At 33.8% G+C, this 18506-nt stretch overlaps 1 protein-coding gene across 2 annotated transcripts; it reads right to left on the reverse strand.

The window, feature by feature from the left end:
* Positions 1 to 7261: 7261 nt before the first annotated feature.
* LOC137726280 (heavy metal-associated isoprenylated plant protein 7) lies at positions 7262 to 11560 on the reverse strand. 2 transcript variants are annotated; one of them, XM_068465183.2, is made up of 5 exons: positions 11376 to 11560; positions 10955 to 11117; positions 10425 to 10627; positions 8561 to 8651; positions 7262 to 7790 (listed from the first exon to the last, which is right to left on the reverse strand). In XM_068465183.2, exons 1-5 carry the CDS (start codon positions 11382 to 11384, stop codon positions 7447 to 7449), a joined length of 810 nt encoding a protein of 269 aa, XP_068321284.1. In that variant the 5' UTR covers positions 11385 to 11560; the 3' UTR covers positions 7262 to 7446. The 2 variants fall into 2 exon arrangements, with proteins under 2 accessions (XP_068321284.1, XP_088549643.1); XM_088693517.1 differs by having other exon boundaries at positions 10955 to 11162; positions 11376 to 11554.
* Positions 11561 to 18506: the final 6946 nt, after the last annotated feature.

Below are 18506 nucleotides of genomic sequence, written 5' to 3' on the forward strand. Positions count from 1 at the left end.
TAATAATTTATGCCCACGTAGCTTTCGTGCCTCATTTTGCATAAAATGCGATAATTAATTGATCAGGTATTATTATTTGTTTTGACTTTATTATACAATTTTATTGACTTAAATATTTTTATTGTGACATTTTAATTATCAATCACATATTGTTATGTATTTAGATTTTTACGTACGATCTTTTGAACTTTAAATACCTCTACCGTGAGGTTCCAATTGTTAAAAGGTTCTTCCAAGTAAGATAGACATGCAGTTTTATGTCTAAATTTGCAAAATACACATGGTCGCAGGTTGCAAATTTTACCGCGTGTGTGGGCATCACTTACCTGAGAGATTTTTCAGTGTGACCGTCATACGAGGTGGTATACCACGTGTCTTTATAGAAATTGTGAATTATGTGTGTTAAAAGGTTAATAACTTAAAAATTAAAAATTTTCACCATTTACATATAAACAATAATGCACCATCTGTATTTCCGTCACAGCTAAAAATTTATCTAATTACCCTGAACCTTATCCACACCCAAACGTCTCGTTCTTACCACATGGCACATGGGTTCCACAGGACCCACATAAAATGTGTCCATGTTGCCATGCAGGACAAAGACTTGTGTTGTGCTCGTGTTTGTTCCAGTTCGAAGGCAAATATAATGGCATCCACCTGGCAAATGTTGGACCATCCTCTTGGCTTTAGAATTTTTTTTAGTCAAAATATTCATTTGGCACAAACTTCTTATGGAATTGTAGGCATTGTAAGTCTAAATGTAAAGTTAACTTCTGTAAAAAATAATTAAATATAAAATTAGTTAGTCTTTAAACTGCATAAAAATTTATAGTTAAAAATGATCTATTTATTTATTACTAGCATTTGTCTACATACTTGTATGTATGAACAATTTTTTTTTTTTTTAAATGAGAAGGAGTGAGAGAGAGAGAGAGAGAGAACGTGGGGGGAGTGAGAGATTTTTTTTTTTTTTTTATTTTAAATATTAGAGATATTTTAACATCACATGTAGGTGAGGCTTCAATAAAAAATAGTAAAATTTGGACTTGTGAAATTACATTATTGCCCATCATTTTTTTTTGTGTGATAGAAGACTAAGTTGTCTTTTCATTATCTTTTGACTAACAAAGAAAGTTTCATTAATTAGTAAGAGATAATTAATCAAATTATTATTAACATTTTAAAAATCTTATTTTACATTCTAAATTTTATATAATTAAAAAAAATAAAATTGTGAAAAGTATATATTAAAAATTTTAAAGTATTAAAATAACAATTCTCTAATTAATTAATTAAAAGAAGTTAAATCTATAAAGCTACTACTTTTAAAACTTGAGAACTTTAACGAAAAGTTTTCGGTACTGTTCACTTAAACGAAAAACCATATTTTTATTCTAAAAAATAAATCATGATATTATTCACTTACAACTTCTTTTTGTCATTTTCATTAAAATTCAAAATTTTCAAATCATTTTCATTAATTTTTCTTTAAAACTTTTACATAGCAGAATATATTTTCTAGTCACACGAAATTTGAATGACATAAAAGTTGCATATTAAATAGAATTTTATGTAATATGGCGACTGATTGAGAGTAAGTGGTGAGTGAAATGCGGTGGTGGTCTGGAGGCGATCATTCATTGGGGAAGAGTGGAAAAATTGGTTGGGGGCTGCAACTTTACCGCGCGTGTGAACATCACGTGTACTCGAACGTCTTGCACAGGTGGGCTTGTGGCGACCAAAAGCCAGCTTGGCTTTACAAGTGATCTGCTAGAAATAGAGTTCACAGAATACCTACTACGTGGAGGACACTGGGGCCCACAAAGGCATTGTAGTATCTGACGTGTTATGGAATTGTGTTTGTGTGGCCTGCTGCCTGCTGGCATGAAATTCAAATAGTTGATACTTAACATTTTACTCGGTATATATAAAAAACACAAACTTTATATTTTTCTATTAAAAATTAAATTTTAAGCTACTATATATATATATATATATATATATATATATATTAAAAATGGTCTAACGAGCGCAAATAAGCGAATACAAATATTTGAATTCGTATGCAAACTAGGTAACGGATACCTTGTCATAGTTAATTCACGTGAATCATATTTATTACAATAATTTTGTATTTAAAAGATATATGTATTTGTATTGTGTGTTATGGAATTAGAGGAATTAGTTTATATAGTCTATAGACTCTATATATAAGTAGTGATGATCTCCCCTTGGAAAGAAACTAGTAATAGTTGTAGATGAGGCAAAAAGGCGTACCAATCTACGAATCATGTTATTTCTGAGCTTAGAAAACCACTAATTTTAATTAATAAGATGACACATTGCATAGCTCAATATGCTCTTACTATTTTGGATCACTGAGGTTGGTTGGAGTAAGAACCATATGTTGGCTCACTAGTACAAATGAATAACTAAAAATAAAAATTATGAAGACTCATTTGGTTAGGAGTGCATCAGTAAGAGGGAGAGAGTGTTCCATGCGGCAACATACACATTGAGTCCGATGGGTTACAGTTTCTAATAAATGATTATATATATTAATGTAGGATAGAAAATAAAAATTGATGATGGACTTCAACTTATTTATTAGTGAATTCTTACTTAGAAATTTTGTTCAATTTTTTTTATCATGTATCTGATGCATCATATGTAAGGAGCGAAATGACTTCATTCGTATCTGTATGAGAAAACTGGAAACGTGGTCCAATTGTTCCACCAAATTTGTTTTGGGTGGAAGTAATCTTAGCGGTATCACCTGTTTGCATTATATATTTGGTTCATCTGGAAGGAAAAGGCACCCTATATAGTTAGTGAGGTACAGTGCCAATTGGAATTGAATTGTGATGTGACCTTCACATTTCAAAGCTAGCTTGAAACATTGGAAAGAAGAATGAAAGATGATCCTCATGTCATGCATAAAAGAGCTCACTTTCATTGATACGTGATGGGTGGTGGCCATGGCAGGGCCTGCAGAAGACTTTCGCAAAGGCCGAGTACTATGTGCATGTGGACCCGCGATTTACAGAGACGGGTGGCTCAAAGGGTGGAAGGTCCCACAGTCACAAGTGGACCCGCGAGTCCAAACTCGTAAACTTTTCGTGCTGACCAAACTCAGCAGTTGAGATTCATTCAGCACTCAGCACTCAGCACTCAGCACTCCTTACCCTCGACTCGATCGATCCAAGATTGAAAGCGACAAAAGGAGGCACTTATAACATAAAGAAAACACTAACGAACCTACTCACAAGTCAAAAGTAGTTACAAGACAGCACTTCCATTGCGATTAGTTGCAATGGGCAGGCCTTGTGATCTTCTGGAACAGCAACAGAGCTTTTGGTTCATTTGATTTGAATCATCAATTTCTACCTTATTGTTCAGATTCTCAACCTGTAATGTAGGGTTCATTTGATTGAATCAAAATCACTAGAAACTGGAGATCGATGTTTGGCATTTACAAATTAACAAGTCTCAACAAGTTTATAAAGTGTACTATTTATGTCACTTATTATCCATTAATTATTTGACTGGCCCTACAACTATACGTTGTTATACGTGGAGACCAATACGAGAGCATCCATGTTGCTTCTTGGTTCTAATCTGTTAATTTTTTTATCGAATTTCTAAACTTGTGATCGATGTATGATGGATGAAGTTTTTGGATGAGCATTGGGTACCCAAATGAAGTCGCGACGCTCACAATAAGAAAAAGACCTGTCAGCCGACTGCCAATATTTGGGACAAAGAATTTCATAGAAACAATTCAAACATTGCATCTTCAGACATTGCATCTACTACTGCAAAACAAAAATAGGTGTGGTGTCACTACTCTGTCGTAGCCTGCCTACATTAATTCTAACCTCCCCCTGATAACATAACCCCAATATATATATATATATATATATATATATATATATATATATTAGACATTAAGTAATGAATCTCATCTTACAATACGACTAAATGGCATGACATAATAAAGTTTATTTACATAACTACATTTATACTCCCCATGCATGCATTATTCTATTTCAGCCTCGTCCATTTGTTCTAAAACAATGGGGAGGCGGTAGCTTCCAAAAAAAAAAAAAAAAAAAAAAACATTGGGGAGGCAGTAGTCCACGCAGTATAAGTTGGGCCTGATATATATACATAACAGCAGTTGGAGAGTTAAAGATTGGACAATCTAGCTTTTGATTTTCAAGCTTGCGAAGCTAGGTACCACCAATGCCACCCAAATTTGAACCCAACACGAAGCACGCTTGCTCGATCGCTCCACCTAAGTAGGCGTATACTACCAAACAGTCTGTTTCACCTTTCGGTTAAGATTGATGCAAAGATTGATCTCCAGAGATCCCATCCATGGTCCACCACCATTATATATTTGACGATATTCCACTAAATTATAATTTCTTCCAAGGCAATGCCCTTGTGGTCTAACGCTGTGCTGACCTGACCCGGCCCCCTATCGTATAAAGCCAGCTGGCTTCGTCGTTCCCACTCAAGTAGTGCCATATATGTATATATATCTATCTGTCTTTGATGCCCCCTTTAAGTTTTCATTTGTAAATTCGTTCATATTCACATGTGTCAATTTGAGCAATGTTTTATTCCTAACTGCCAATGCTTCACAGTGGAGCGAGACACTTCTTTATTTTATTTTGTTTTAATAGAAGCAATTTACTCTTAAGAGGAGGAGGGGTATGAAATTTAAACGTGGTGCGTTGAACTCGAGTGGGATGGTGTTGAAAATAAAGTGTTGCCTTAATAATGTTATGTTTCCAACTAAGCTAAAAGAGCAGCCCTCATTGAGCAGATACTTTTTGTTTTAAGATAGGACCAAATGTTAGTTATCGTGCATGGTCCATATATATATGAATACGTTCTGCATCGAGCGAGTGGAAAACGGATCTCAGGTCATTACTGTTTTGGTCACCACTTATCACTGGCTATATAAGGCCTTGACAAATACATATTGACATTTGACACAGACCACCAGCTCAAAAGATGACAGGGCTTTTGGGGGGGGTGGTGGTGGTGGGGGGTGGATATCTTTCTCCAGTAATTAGACGAGTGGCTGTCATACCATTATCTTTCTCCAGCCTTTTCATGTGGGTCTCTTAACTTTGATTGTCCAATTTTGTATCATTTTTCTTCCACTGGCTTTACTATTATAATTAATTTCAACCGTTAATATTTTTGTGCCTCTACATGCACTTGAGAGTTCTGCACATTGATCGACATAGCATATAATCCTATAATATATATCTAATCTCTTCTCTCTTTTTGGCCCATGCATGTTCAAGCCCAATATATGTTTTTTCGTTAACACCAAAAATCCTGAATATGTTTGCTGCCATTTTAACAAACAATTTTGCTCACAAAATATGGAACTCGTTATAGATTAATGTATCATGACTACTTTTTCCTTATCTCAATGTTATCTAATAAAAATTATCAGGAATGAAAATAATTCATTAGAGTTCCAAGAATTTCATCATGCAACTAATAAAATTTGAAAATAGGGGGTCAATTTGAAATTTAAGATTCATCACTGAGAAGGTTTACTCGAGCCGTCGAGTGTCTTAATACGTAGTCCGATCCCCGCAATAAGAGATGACATTCAATACAAGCCTAAATTAAGTAGGTAGGGTTCATTATAATTTCGTAGCTAGGTTTATGTTAAACTCAAGATTTCTATGTATCATACCATGATACATAGCAGGTTCGTCGCCATTGCAAAATCTTAAGCGATCACATACATGGGAGTCATGTAAGAGTAAACTAGACTTGAAAAATTAATACACTAGCCAAGAACACAAGGATTAATCAACTAAATCACAATCCTTAAATTATGTATTGTAAGAACTGCATCAATTATACCAACACATACCTGTAGACATGTTCACGGATAAAGAAGCCATGAAAACCTGCACACAACCTTCTCCTCTCTGCAAAACTCAATGCTCTCCAACTTATAGGTAATTGGAACAATAAGAGTGTGTTTTTGTGAAAGCAGTGGCTTGCGGTTTTATACTACAAGACCTGGATCGCCTTATAACAATCCCACAAGGAATACAAGATTCCTTCTATCAATATGAGTCCTATAATCGGGCAAACACAAGAGTCTTCAATATACCAATATGATTGGATTAACTCTTATCAACATGATTTAGACTTCTTTATAATATCAACTATCCCAAGATTTGTAAGAATCATACTCATACTCTTACAAGTCAAACAAACAAATATTCTTTGATACTGATCAACTGGTGGTGAGTAAGTTATACTGGGAGAGAAAGTCGATTAGGCAATTAAGGTTGACAATCAGTTTCCTTGACAAGAAAAACGGACGTACAACTATGAACAAGTAGTGATCGATAATTCGCACTTAATTATTAATTACAAATAGGGGCAACTATTGAAGATTTTCGCACCTAATAATTAGGAGGGGTGAATGTTAAAATTTCACCTAAAAAATAACTTTGCTATTAATAAATAAGGGCAAATAGTTACATATTAAAATGATTCATACGTCAATTGATTATATACAAATGGTACAATTATCATGAAGAAGTTTAAATCCTGTAGCAGAAACAAATGGTATTCTAAAAAAATCTTATATGTCTAATCAATCTTATATCTCCCAAAGACAAAATGATGCAAAGTTAAAAATGTGTATATTCCATGATTCATCTTTATAGGTACACCACAGAACATAAAAGCAAATTACAATAACACTATTTTCAGAAATATAAGAAACAAAACAATCAATTTATCTAAATGGAAAAGATCAAATGCTTATGTTTCCCAAAAAAAAAAAAAAAGTCCAATGACTACTTCACATATTCTGTTCCTTCGATCTTCTTCTTTCAATTGATTAATTATCTATCTTTAATCACAATGTTCAACACTTCTAATAATTCACGCATCAAATTAAGGAAGGAGCTTCTTGGTCTTACTTATATGTCATACACACTAGAATTCACAATTATGTTTAGACTCTTTAGAGCATCTGATACAAACTAGGTCAAGCAACTCATTATTATGGGTAAGGCTTCAATATTACGTATCATTCAATGTTACGAGGATTTTAGTCGTTAGATTTGATTTTTACACCTGCTTAGATCTTTTTTTTTTAATCTTAGTCATTAATTTCACATATTATTCAATACTACGTAGTATTAAAAAAAATTACATTATTACATGACGACATATATAATTCAAAGTCCGACCAACGTAAACTTACATATATATATATATATATATATTGGATTGATGCCCAAGGGTGGCACGCATACACTCTTAATTAATATATAAGTTGCAATATTTAATAGTTCAATTATTAATTACCACATGTACCTAGAAAATTGCAGATTTAGGCATGCATGCATGCGTCTTACTGCACGCATATACATATAGCAGTCACATAACAGAGCATGCATTAGGGTTTTCATCGCTGAAAATCTGAGGGTTTGGATACGATGAATAATCCGAGTAGTACTTTGTCGGCCAATATTCACTTCGCTTGATATCGACCTTATTATCCTCTCCCTGCTTGTCTTCCTCCCCTTGTTTCGTCTCTCCTTCTTTCTCGGCTTCTTTCTTCTCCTCTTCTTTCTTTTCTTCTTCCTTCTTCTCTTCCTCCTTCACAACAGAAACCTGCTTCCTGGTTTTTTTATACACCTCCTCAGCAAGCTTCGCCGGGTCCACTACGCCTTTTACTACAACCTCATTATTAGCTACGTCTGTTTCCACTGATTCCACTCCTGCAATATTTAATTTAACATGCACCCTCCAAAATATTACAGGTTGATCTGGTAAAATAGTTCAACAATTTAGGCTGCGCTTTAATTACATTCGGAAAAAATGTACTTCCCTGCCTTGCAGGCGTTCTATTATTATAGGGTTTAATTGCTATATTAATCACCTAGAAAACAAGAAATAATTCATTCAACTAATATCAAATTTAATCCATACTCATGATGGAATATCAAATGTTAGACATTTTGTCCTTAAGGCAAGTTTACGCCCCACTACGGTATTTATTATGGTTGATCGGCGTTGTAATAATAGCATTCTAAATCATAAGGCTCTAATGAACCACAATTATGCTAAATACTCTCATGTAAGACTCAATGAGACATTTAAAAGTCTCTAAGTACATATATAGTGAATGGATATGTAAATGTGAAAAGTGATTAAATGAATATATGGACTTTCCGTATTTATAGAGCTTGTCATTTGAATTTCATGTTTTGAGGGACACATTTTCCACCAAAAGACACCACTACCAATTTCCATTCAATTAATTTAATATATAATAATAATTTAAATTTCCAACAGGAATTGCGTTTCACATGCACTACCCCCAGGTATTAAATCCTAAACCCAAAATGTGTGATTCTTTTTTTTCATTTGAATAAAACTATTTGTACTACATCAGTACGCTATGCATGCGGTAAAGAAGACTTGTATTAATTGAATTGAAACAAATATATGTAGGCTTAGAGAAAGAAAGATTATACGGAAAAAGTACCTTGGATCTTTCGAATTCGCTTCTGTAGAACTTGAGCGCACGCTTCGCAGTGCATTCGAACTTGCAATACCACTGTAACAACAGCAGGAGGCTGACAAGATCGAACGTTGAATTATATAAATAATTTGTCACTTGTCACAGATAAAATTCTGAATGGTATGATCAAATAATTGATTCTTTACCAGAAGATCGGGTTTTACTAATTGATTAAGCATTATTACTTGAACTACACATATAGATTCTTGGTCTAATGACGATGTCTTCTGTAGCCAGACTTGTGGACTTTCTACGTACATCACTGGTTTCTTGAATACATATACGTGTGTGTGTATGTGTGTGTGTATATATATATATTAGATTTGTTTATTTCATTGGTAATGTTGATCTATATATATGACAATGAAGGACAAGAGTAAAGATGGACATGTGATGCCAACAATCGCAACTCCCAATGTGAGAAAGTGGGATACATACTGATGCAACAGACTAAATATACGACAACCAGCGTCCATGGCATGATGCTATTGCAATTTACGTTTGCATATGCACTATAAACATGTGTATTATTGTGGCCCTTGTGGGAGTAGAGCACATGTTTCTTTCATTTTATTCGTTAAATCATACATAAGGAAGAGCAATAGCTATATATAGCCTAAAGAGTCGTAGGAAGGCATATGTTTTTCATGTTACATACGGGTTGCAGCATGTACCCCTGACCCCCGGCACTCATGGCCAACGCCCAATTGCCCATGGTTGCTGCAGCATATGTTTGTAAGTACAACATACAGCTGAGTATGGTAGTATGGTAGTATGGTAGGGTTGGTGCCTCTTTGGTATAACACAAAATCTCAAGAACACATATTAAGTGACGTTGGAGTACATGCGTATATTTTATTTGGTTAATAAAATACATGAATAAAATGTTCTAGTATAAGAATATGAATGTCCAATTCAAATATGAAATATAGAGTCTCAATTTCTATTAGATAAGGCTTTAATTTCCCAAACCCCTCAACAACTCTCAAAAAACCTTCCACGGTATGGACCATGGACATTGGACATAAGTTATTCTGCGATTTTGTGGCCATAATACGAGAATCGAGTCAAAATGAATACATCATTATATTTTTGACACACGACAACAATATATATGTATCATACAAATCATCTAGCGATTAGTATTGGTTTTGTGAAAAGGACTTTCTTGGATACTTCAACTATTATGTTATTTTAAGTATTTTAACAGTTAAATCTTTATTTACATACATAAAAATTAAGAATTAATAATTAAAACACTTAGAAATACCGAAAACCCTAATGTGCCTGAGAATTTTTTCTTGTGAGGGACTTGCATGTGGATGGTGAATTTCGTGGAGGTGGGGCTGTAATTTGCTGACTTTGAATTGTTACTTTCATGTCAGTATTTAAAACAGTAGTCACGATATTCACTGTTCTAGAGAATCGAGCCGACCCCATCCCTCCATTCATCGGAGATTGGGACATGATCCTTTTCCGATCCGGTTGTCTCATTCTAATAAGTTAAATCATTCGGATCATTGAAATTTGATCTAACGGTTAGGGTTATTATAATTTTTAAAACGAGCTTCTGTTTGTAATAATTTAATCAAATTTCAATGATCCGGATAATTTGACTAGTTGAATTAAGACAATTGGATCGAGGATCCATGTCCACACCATCCATAAAAACCCTAATTAATTCGTTCAAACTTAAACTTAATATATATGATTATTTCATGAGTTTGTTAATGTCTCATTAGTAATATATAACGACAATCTTATGGTGGAGAGCCAGTGCGTGAAAAAATAGAGAGTAAAAATGTGAAAGTAGCTTTGAAAGAATTACCTCCTCCTTTTTCTCTTCCTTGTCAGCTTCTTTAACCGGTTGGTCCTCCTTCTTCTCCTCTGGTGGTTTAGGCAAAGGTGAAATGAGCTCCACTTTTTTGCCGCTTTTCTTTTGTAATCTTTCGCAGACCTTTATGGGGTCTGCCGCCTTCCCTTTCACCACCACCTTACTCGTCTTGCTGTCTGTCGTTACATCCTCCACTCCTGCAGTCCACCCACCACCGTCCACCACGAATTAATTACATTCAAATACTCAAAATTCAAACTACTTGCACTAACCCCTCCTCGTACCTTTTTAATTTCTTTCTGATTAATTATGAACGAAAAGAAATACACTTGAAAAGTATTTTCTTCAAGAAAAACGTGCGAAACATGAACTACACTAAATACAAAAACACTTTTAAACTAAATTATAAGTATTTTCCTAGCTCAATTTGTTTTATTCTTATACAATTCAAAAAATTGATGAGGGAGAGGTTGTCAGAATTCAAAAATTAAAGATGGAAATAATAAGGAAAAGAACAAGTTTACCTTCAAAACCCTTCAAGGCTCGAGCAACTTTCCTTGCGCAAGCTTCACAATGCATATCAACCTTGAGTACAATCTCCGGAGGCTCTTCTTCTTTCTTTTCTTCCTTCTTCTCTTCTTTCTTTTCATCTTTGCTTTCTTCCTTCTTCTCTTCCTCTTTCTTCTCCTTTAATTTGTTTCCATACAAAATATATAGCAAAACAAAAATCAACTAGAAAATTAAACTTATAAAATGCCACTTAATACATGAAGCTAATCTTTGTTCTGCCCAAACAAATTAATGTATAAATACACAAGAAACAACCAACAAGAATATTGGAAAAAGTTCGAAATATATCAAAAAATACAGCAAGCTGTTCAAATCGCGCGCGCGCACACATAAATAAAGCTAGTGAATAAAACGAAGTATCGGCCAAATACTTACTTCGCCCATTTCTCTGGTGATATCTGAAAGTAGTTTTCTTCAGAAGATTGAATGAAGATGGATGCAGATATGTTATGCAATCTGGAAACAAAATGAAATATTCACTCTTTTGCTTTTATTTCTTTATCTCACTCCTCTCCTCTAACTCTTGGTCGGTCTCTTCTCTCTCCCTTCCTTTCTGGGGTGTGGGTGAAGAAGCTAAAGGACATTTAAGTACGTGAGAATTCTACGTGTCTGACGTGGAATTGTTTAATGCTGACTCAGCTTCTCACAAATTGCCCCTGCTTTCCTTCGAAATGAACTGCGTGATCATTCATACTACTGTTGGTATTAAAGGCAGGGTAGGGACAAAAATCATTTTACCCTGACAAAAGGAGTAAATGTTTACGTAGAAATATATCTTTTTACTCAAATCGTTCGGTATAAATTCAGTAGTTTTTCATGGTCAAATAAGAACACAGACGTTAATGCATGTGATTGATCTCTTTAGCCGGCCTGGATGAAAAAGCAGTGGCGGGTCACGGGTGGATATGATGGTTTTGTATAAAGATCTGATTTTTTTTTTTTAAAGAAAGTTTTGAGGTGCTTAAAAGGACAAAACCTTAGATTAAGGGGTCAAAGCAGTGTTATGATCGATTGTATACATTGCATTTGCATACTGTGAGAGATTTTGTTAATGTGTCGTGTTCCGAGCACACTAAAAAATCTCTCGTATACTGCATTACTTTGATATAGACACACACATGTAATCACCAAAGGGAAATGATTGGCCAACCCTAAAAGCTCATGAATCCTGATAAGGTTCTCCTCCTACATCACTAACTTCAGTTTTGCAATCAAACAAAAAGTTTTCCCGACACTAATTAAGATAAAGTGCAGATAAAAACCTTTTTTCGAATCAAATGTCAGCCTTTAATCAACTTAGTTTTTCTTTTTACCTTTATGTAATCAACAATAATTGGATATTTGAGATTTATTTTGTCAGTGATTTCTACACTCTTTCTTATTTTTATACACTCAGGTCTCGCTTGTTAGAGAGAGTTAGCTTAGATAATATTGTTCATAATATTGAAGACATTTTGAAGAAAAATATGGATGACAAATTTCTTGTATTGTCCAAGTTAAATGTTAATCATGAAGTAAACTTGTTTTTTAATCCTACACAGGCAACCTTTAACTTGGATCAAATATAAAATTGACATTCATTTTTTTCTTCAAAATGCCTTCAATATAGTGAATAATCCTCTTGAAATCAATCATCTCTGACAGACGGGCCTCATTGTATTATTCTTTGATTTATTCAATACAATTTTACAGAAATAAAAAAGAAGTCCATGAAAAATAGGAGAGTGCCGAAATTCACTTCCCATTTGTACAATACTCATATTGAACGTTTCGATCCCAACATCGATCTTTTATTTGAATCTAACTACAAACTTAACAAGATGTTGTTTCAAGAATCACGGCATGAAAACTGAAAATTGAAAAACATACACTATATTTAATGTATTCAACAATTAACATAATTAGTTTTTTTCTCCGCATGTGGTACATTATCTTATTGGATAGGGTTTTGGGTTTTCATCTATTGTGCCGAGTTCAAAACCCCCTTCTTTTCTAAATTATTTTCATAGTTTCAAACCCTCTCTCCCATAATAATAATAATAATAATAATAATAATTAAAAACAATTAGTTTTTTCTTCGCTTCAGGAGAAAATGGGAGTTTATTGATTATTATGTTTGGAATGTTGATTACATTATGTAGAAGAAAGACAAAAAGAAGAAAGCATTATGCTCTCTTGATCGATCAGCACAAAAAAAAAAAAAACAAAAACAAAAACAAAAAGATAAAGATAAAGCATAAGAAAACGATTATACATGTGGAGCAGGAAAATAAGGCTGTCACAGCTCTTCTCCTCACTCAATTTAGTAGAGGTGCTATAAATTTGTGTGTAGCTAGAAATAGGGTGGAACCCAAGGGGTCCCCAGGGTTTTGGATTCCAAGCTCCCAAGTGAATATCATGTGGACTAAACTAAAAGCCCATGTCAGGAAGAAATTTTTTATTATCACGTGAATATGGATGGTACATCACATATTTTTATGTAAATGATGGAAAATTTTACTTTTTAAATTATTAATATTTTAACACACATATCTCACCATTTATGACACGTGATGTACCACTTCGTGTGTTGGTCACATTAAAAAATCTCTCCATATCAGGGTTGCTCTGGGAATTGGGAAGGCCATCAACATCTGGAAAGAGGTGGTGGAATCCAGCGGGACCCATCTCATGGAAACCACTCGCTCGCTCACTCTTCGAGGGTTATGTGTGTGATTCTCTCTGTGTGTCTTTATGTGTCTCTCTGTGAATTGTGATGATAAACATTATCGTCATCTAGTTTCCCATGCCATGAAATGAAAGTAGCAGTAAACCAGAAGGAAAAGGAAGATGAAAAGAAAAGGTGATTGGTATTTGGAGAGGGAGAGGGAAGGATTCCTGTCTTCACGTAACCAAGTTGGCCCTTGGCACCCAATCAATCACCAAAGAATCCCATGCACTCACTTTATTTAACCAAATTCTATACGAATGAAATTAATGAACAAGTACTAATTTACAAACTTTGTACATCAGTATATAATCCATTTAAACATGCAACAAAGCGTTGGGAAATCAGTCGTTTGCCAAAATTTGTTTGCAAACCCTAACTGGTATCTATTTACCAAAGAAACCTAAACAGGTAGTAGGCGAACCAGCAGATCAAAGTGGCACTCTAGATTCAACTCGCACAATTACCAACTCGAAATTTCAGTAATTTTCCAATTTGGAGCCTTATGTGATTCAAACGACTATATAGCCGAAATGAGTTTAGTTATATGCTACATACATATGCATATAAAAACAAGGAAGGGAAAAGAAGAAAGAAGGCAAGGGGAAAGCAGTCGGGCGTTATATGGATCAAAAGGTGATTCTAATATCTGATATTATAGAATCCTGAAAGCAAAAGCTTGTGAAAATTCCACGACACCTTCGTAAATTGGAAAGCGGTCCTTTGCAACTTGATAGATGAAATGTGTCAACAAACTTCAGAAGGCCATTAAGCCGAAAACCTGACTACACAGAAGCCCGAAATAACTTCTTCATCTACTACTCGTATAGGATATGTGTGATGGTAGGGTAGCTTATAGCCAGGAGCACTAGCTAGCACGACACTCCAAATTCCCTATGTTCAAACCTTTGGGGTTTGATCATTTGGACTTGTGTCGGGAATGATATTTTGCTCTCTGTGAATTTTTTTCCCTTCAGCTGCTGAATTGATCAATTGCAATATCAACTTCTTCTTCTCCTATGGGAATGGGGTCAATATATGGGACAGACCAACACCATTCTTCTCTTATATGGGACACAAACGTTTTGATCTCTTATAAGAATGAGATGAGATGAAAGAGCTGGAATATGTTAACTATAATGTGTTATGTATAGATAGCGCTGATTATTCCTTTGTACAGTGCACTATACAAGAGAATATGGTTATTGGTTGCATGGTTTATAATTTTTCGAGCCAGGAAGCTTATATTAAACTGTTCGACCCAAGGGGTCAAATCCTAAAAGGGTTTTGTGCGTTAAGATTTAGGGTTTTCTTAGGCAGGTGGGTTGTACTGTATTCGTTGCCAACTCGGTTGGGTTATGTCAGTCTGGTGACTCAAATCCATCTTAAATTGTCACAAATCTGGGCTACAAAATTTTAGCATCGGCCCAAATTCAACATGATAGTTTCTATTTACAAACTTTGAATTTTCTCTCATGCTATCAAAAGTGTACATTAACGGCTCTTGTAATCGAGTATTTATCAAATATAACAACAAATTAATTCTTAATTTAAAAAATATCACTTTTTATAAAAAAAATTAAATATATTTAAAATTCCACTTAAATAGACATAAATATTCTCAAATTTAACAATCAAATAAATTAAAGGCTTTTTAGCCAAAATGATTCATAACGTTGACATAACTCCTTAATCTGGTTCTTAATAATTAATGATAATCAATAGTAGTGTTCTTGAATTTGTTTATCGTGAATCATTTTAGTCTTTCTTTGAATTTGTCCATCGTGATCATTTTAGTTTTTTTTTTCATGAAAAATCTATCAATTGTTCTGTTAGTATGATGATATGGCGCCACGTGGGTCTCACAAATACAATTATATAACGACATGTGAATTAACTTTAAAAACTATTTTTATATTTAAAACTAAAAATGATATTAGTAAGAAAAAAGGCATTGAAGGTATGATTGAAATTTTGATGCTCCCACTTGTAGTAACCATGGTGGCGCTCAATGTCGGTGATGAGGGGGTCCAAGGGGATAGGATTGTGGTGGTGGAGTGTAGAACCAAAGGTGAAGTTGGACCAGAGCTTGAGGTGATAGTAGCTAAAAACCCTTTAATTTATTTAATTGTTAAATTTGAAGGTATTTGTGTCTATTTAATTCACATTTTTGAAATTAAATGTTATTTTTTTGCTATATTTGATAAATACTCCTTGTAATATGTATAATAAGCTTCTTAGGCCTTTTCCAACGCTGGGCTAAAACTCAAATCTCCACTTCTATTCCCCCCCAAACTCAACCTAACCCAAGGCTAAAATGTGGCCTAAAGCCTAAAACTCAAATGGAAGCTAAATTTAGCCCAGGATTAATAGGGCTAACCCACCATATATGTATATTTTATTTAGTTTTCTATTTATAAATTCATTGAATCAAACGGTTAAGATCTAATTTGATGAAATTCAACAGTAAAAAAAAAAATTTTAATTGTCAAAATTTAAATCTAATGGCTAAAACAAGTATAAAAAAAATCTTTCATTTGTTTCATATTTTTTTCATAGTGTTTAACGAGTTTCATGGTGTCGGTTAGTGATTTTTCAGTATTTGTCAGAATCTAAATATTTTTAGGTTAAAATGCTCATAAAATTAAATTAGGATAGTCTACATAATATTTTATTTTAAAAAGAAAAATTAGTCTAAATTCATTATTTAATAATCTGAGGCTAAAATTTTTGACCAAAATGGTTGGAGCAGAAAAACTATTTATGGGTTAAAGTCTAAATTTTCCAAGTTAAAAATTTTAGATTTTAAGTTAAGAATTGGAGATGGTCTTACAAAGTTACGCATCTGTGCGTAAAGCTACCAAAAGCCCATTCAATCGAGAAATTTTTCGGTGTACCCGGCACACCAAAAAATTCTCGTGTACCCTCACTCATAAATCCTCACTATTCCTCACTTATTTTTTAATAAATAAATAAAATCAAAATTTTATGAGTGAGGGTACATGAGATTTTTTTGGTGTACCCGGTACACCTAAAAATTTCTCCATTCAATCAGGGGTGGTGTAAAGTAGTGTCGGCACCAAAAATTAACGGATTGGATAAGACTGTGTCCCCACCACTTATCACTTCTAAAACCCTAATCCTATGGCTTTCTTTCTTTCATCATTGGTGGGTGGATTTATAGCTTAATACCACACCCTCCCGAGTCCAATTGCACTCATTGTTACTAGCATATGGTCACACACGAAGTGCGTGAGAATATTTTTTATTTTTGTTTTTGAAATAGAAGGAGAGAGGAAGAGAGGAAGAGAGTGATTGAGAATGTGGGAGAGGGGATTTTTTTTATTTTTTTAATTAGAGATGTTAGGATTACACATAGGTGATACTTTGAAAAAAAAAAAAAACAAAATTTGGTTGTGTGAAATTACATTTCTGCTTCATATTTCTTATTCATAACTGGTAATTTTATAGGATTTAGATTGACAGTAAATGTTTTATTAATTAGTAGAGACGAGAGTTACCTTATTTTGGTACTCACAACACATGACAACATATTGGTACACTCTTTGCTTCTTCTCTATTAATTTTTCTTATAAGTTACTTGTTTAATTATTTATAAACACATATAAAGTTTCTCTTTTTCTTGGTGTGAGATTATCTCAATAATTTCAACAGCTGATCCCGTGCATCCACAAAAGACAAAACAATGAAACTCAAAGTAAAAGTTAAAAAAGAAATGAATGAAAAAACATAAATATGTTCAGAATACAATTGTAATGAATATTTTTAATACATAAAATCAAATCAAGGTGACAAAGTTAAAGTATAAGGCGCTTCATAAAGAGCCAAAGGATAACAAAAACTATTAGTATAAAATTATATTTCTTGAATGATAAGCTGATGTAACAAATATTAGGACATCATAACAACTTTTATTAATCAATCAAATAACAAGACAACACACATTAATGCTGTGTAAAATAAGAAGATTAATTGAGCCGGCACGTATTACGTACATCATTATCTTAACGATTTTCAACCCTAAGTTCAGCACACATGCATGCATGTTGTATAGAAAATTCACGACTTTTTGTATTACCGCAATCCCAGAAGCCACTTCGCAACCACAAATTGTGAATTATTAGTAACCAGGCAATATACACCACCGACACAGTGCTATTGACTATTGTTAGGGTGTGTAGTGTACTACTTTCTAGTCTCTAAATCTCATTGCACCAAAAAGATAATTAAGTAAATTACTAATAAAATAACATAAAATATAATACAAAGTCTTATGTCCACTAATCCAACCCATATCGGTTGCATCGAAACGAAACATATCAAGTCTTATGCACAAATGAATGAGCTGTTATGCACTAAACAAATCTGGAAGGTACATATATGGCCTCACATTTTGTTTAATTGTATGCGATATATTTTAGTAAAATAAATGGACAACTGAAGCCCTAAAATAATATGAAAAGACAAACTCGGGTTTATCAAACGCGATCATGTGAGGTGTGAGGTGTGAGGCAGATCTACCTCTATGAAACTAGGACTTATATATGAACGGTTTTCTGAGGTAGCAGCCACACCTTTGTCGTTTGGAGCCCATGCTTTTTGAATTTTGATCATCCGTGATTCTCTCCAGTACATTGTAGATAATAGGGCTTATTACATTCGTTTTCTTTTTTTTTTTAATACACCGAATTCCACATGTATATGATGTATGATATATGTTGGTAGTCTAAGGCAATCACTTGTTCGGAAAAAAACAGTTAAAACTGTCAAATATTTTA

The sequence above is a fragment of the Pyrus communis genome, chromosome 5, assembly GCF_041283825.1.
Source record: "Pyrus communis isolate YQ-2024b chromosome 5, ASM4128382v1, whole genome shotgun sequence".
NCBI lineage: Eukaryota > Viridiplantae > Streptophyta > Magnoliopsida > Rosales > Rosaceae > Pyrus > Pyrus communis.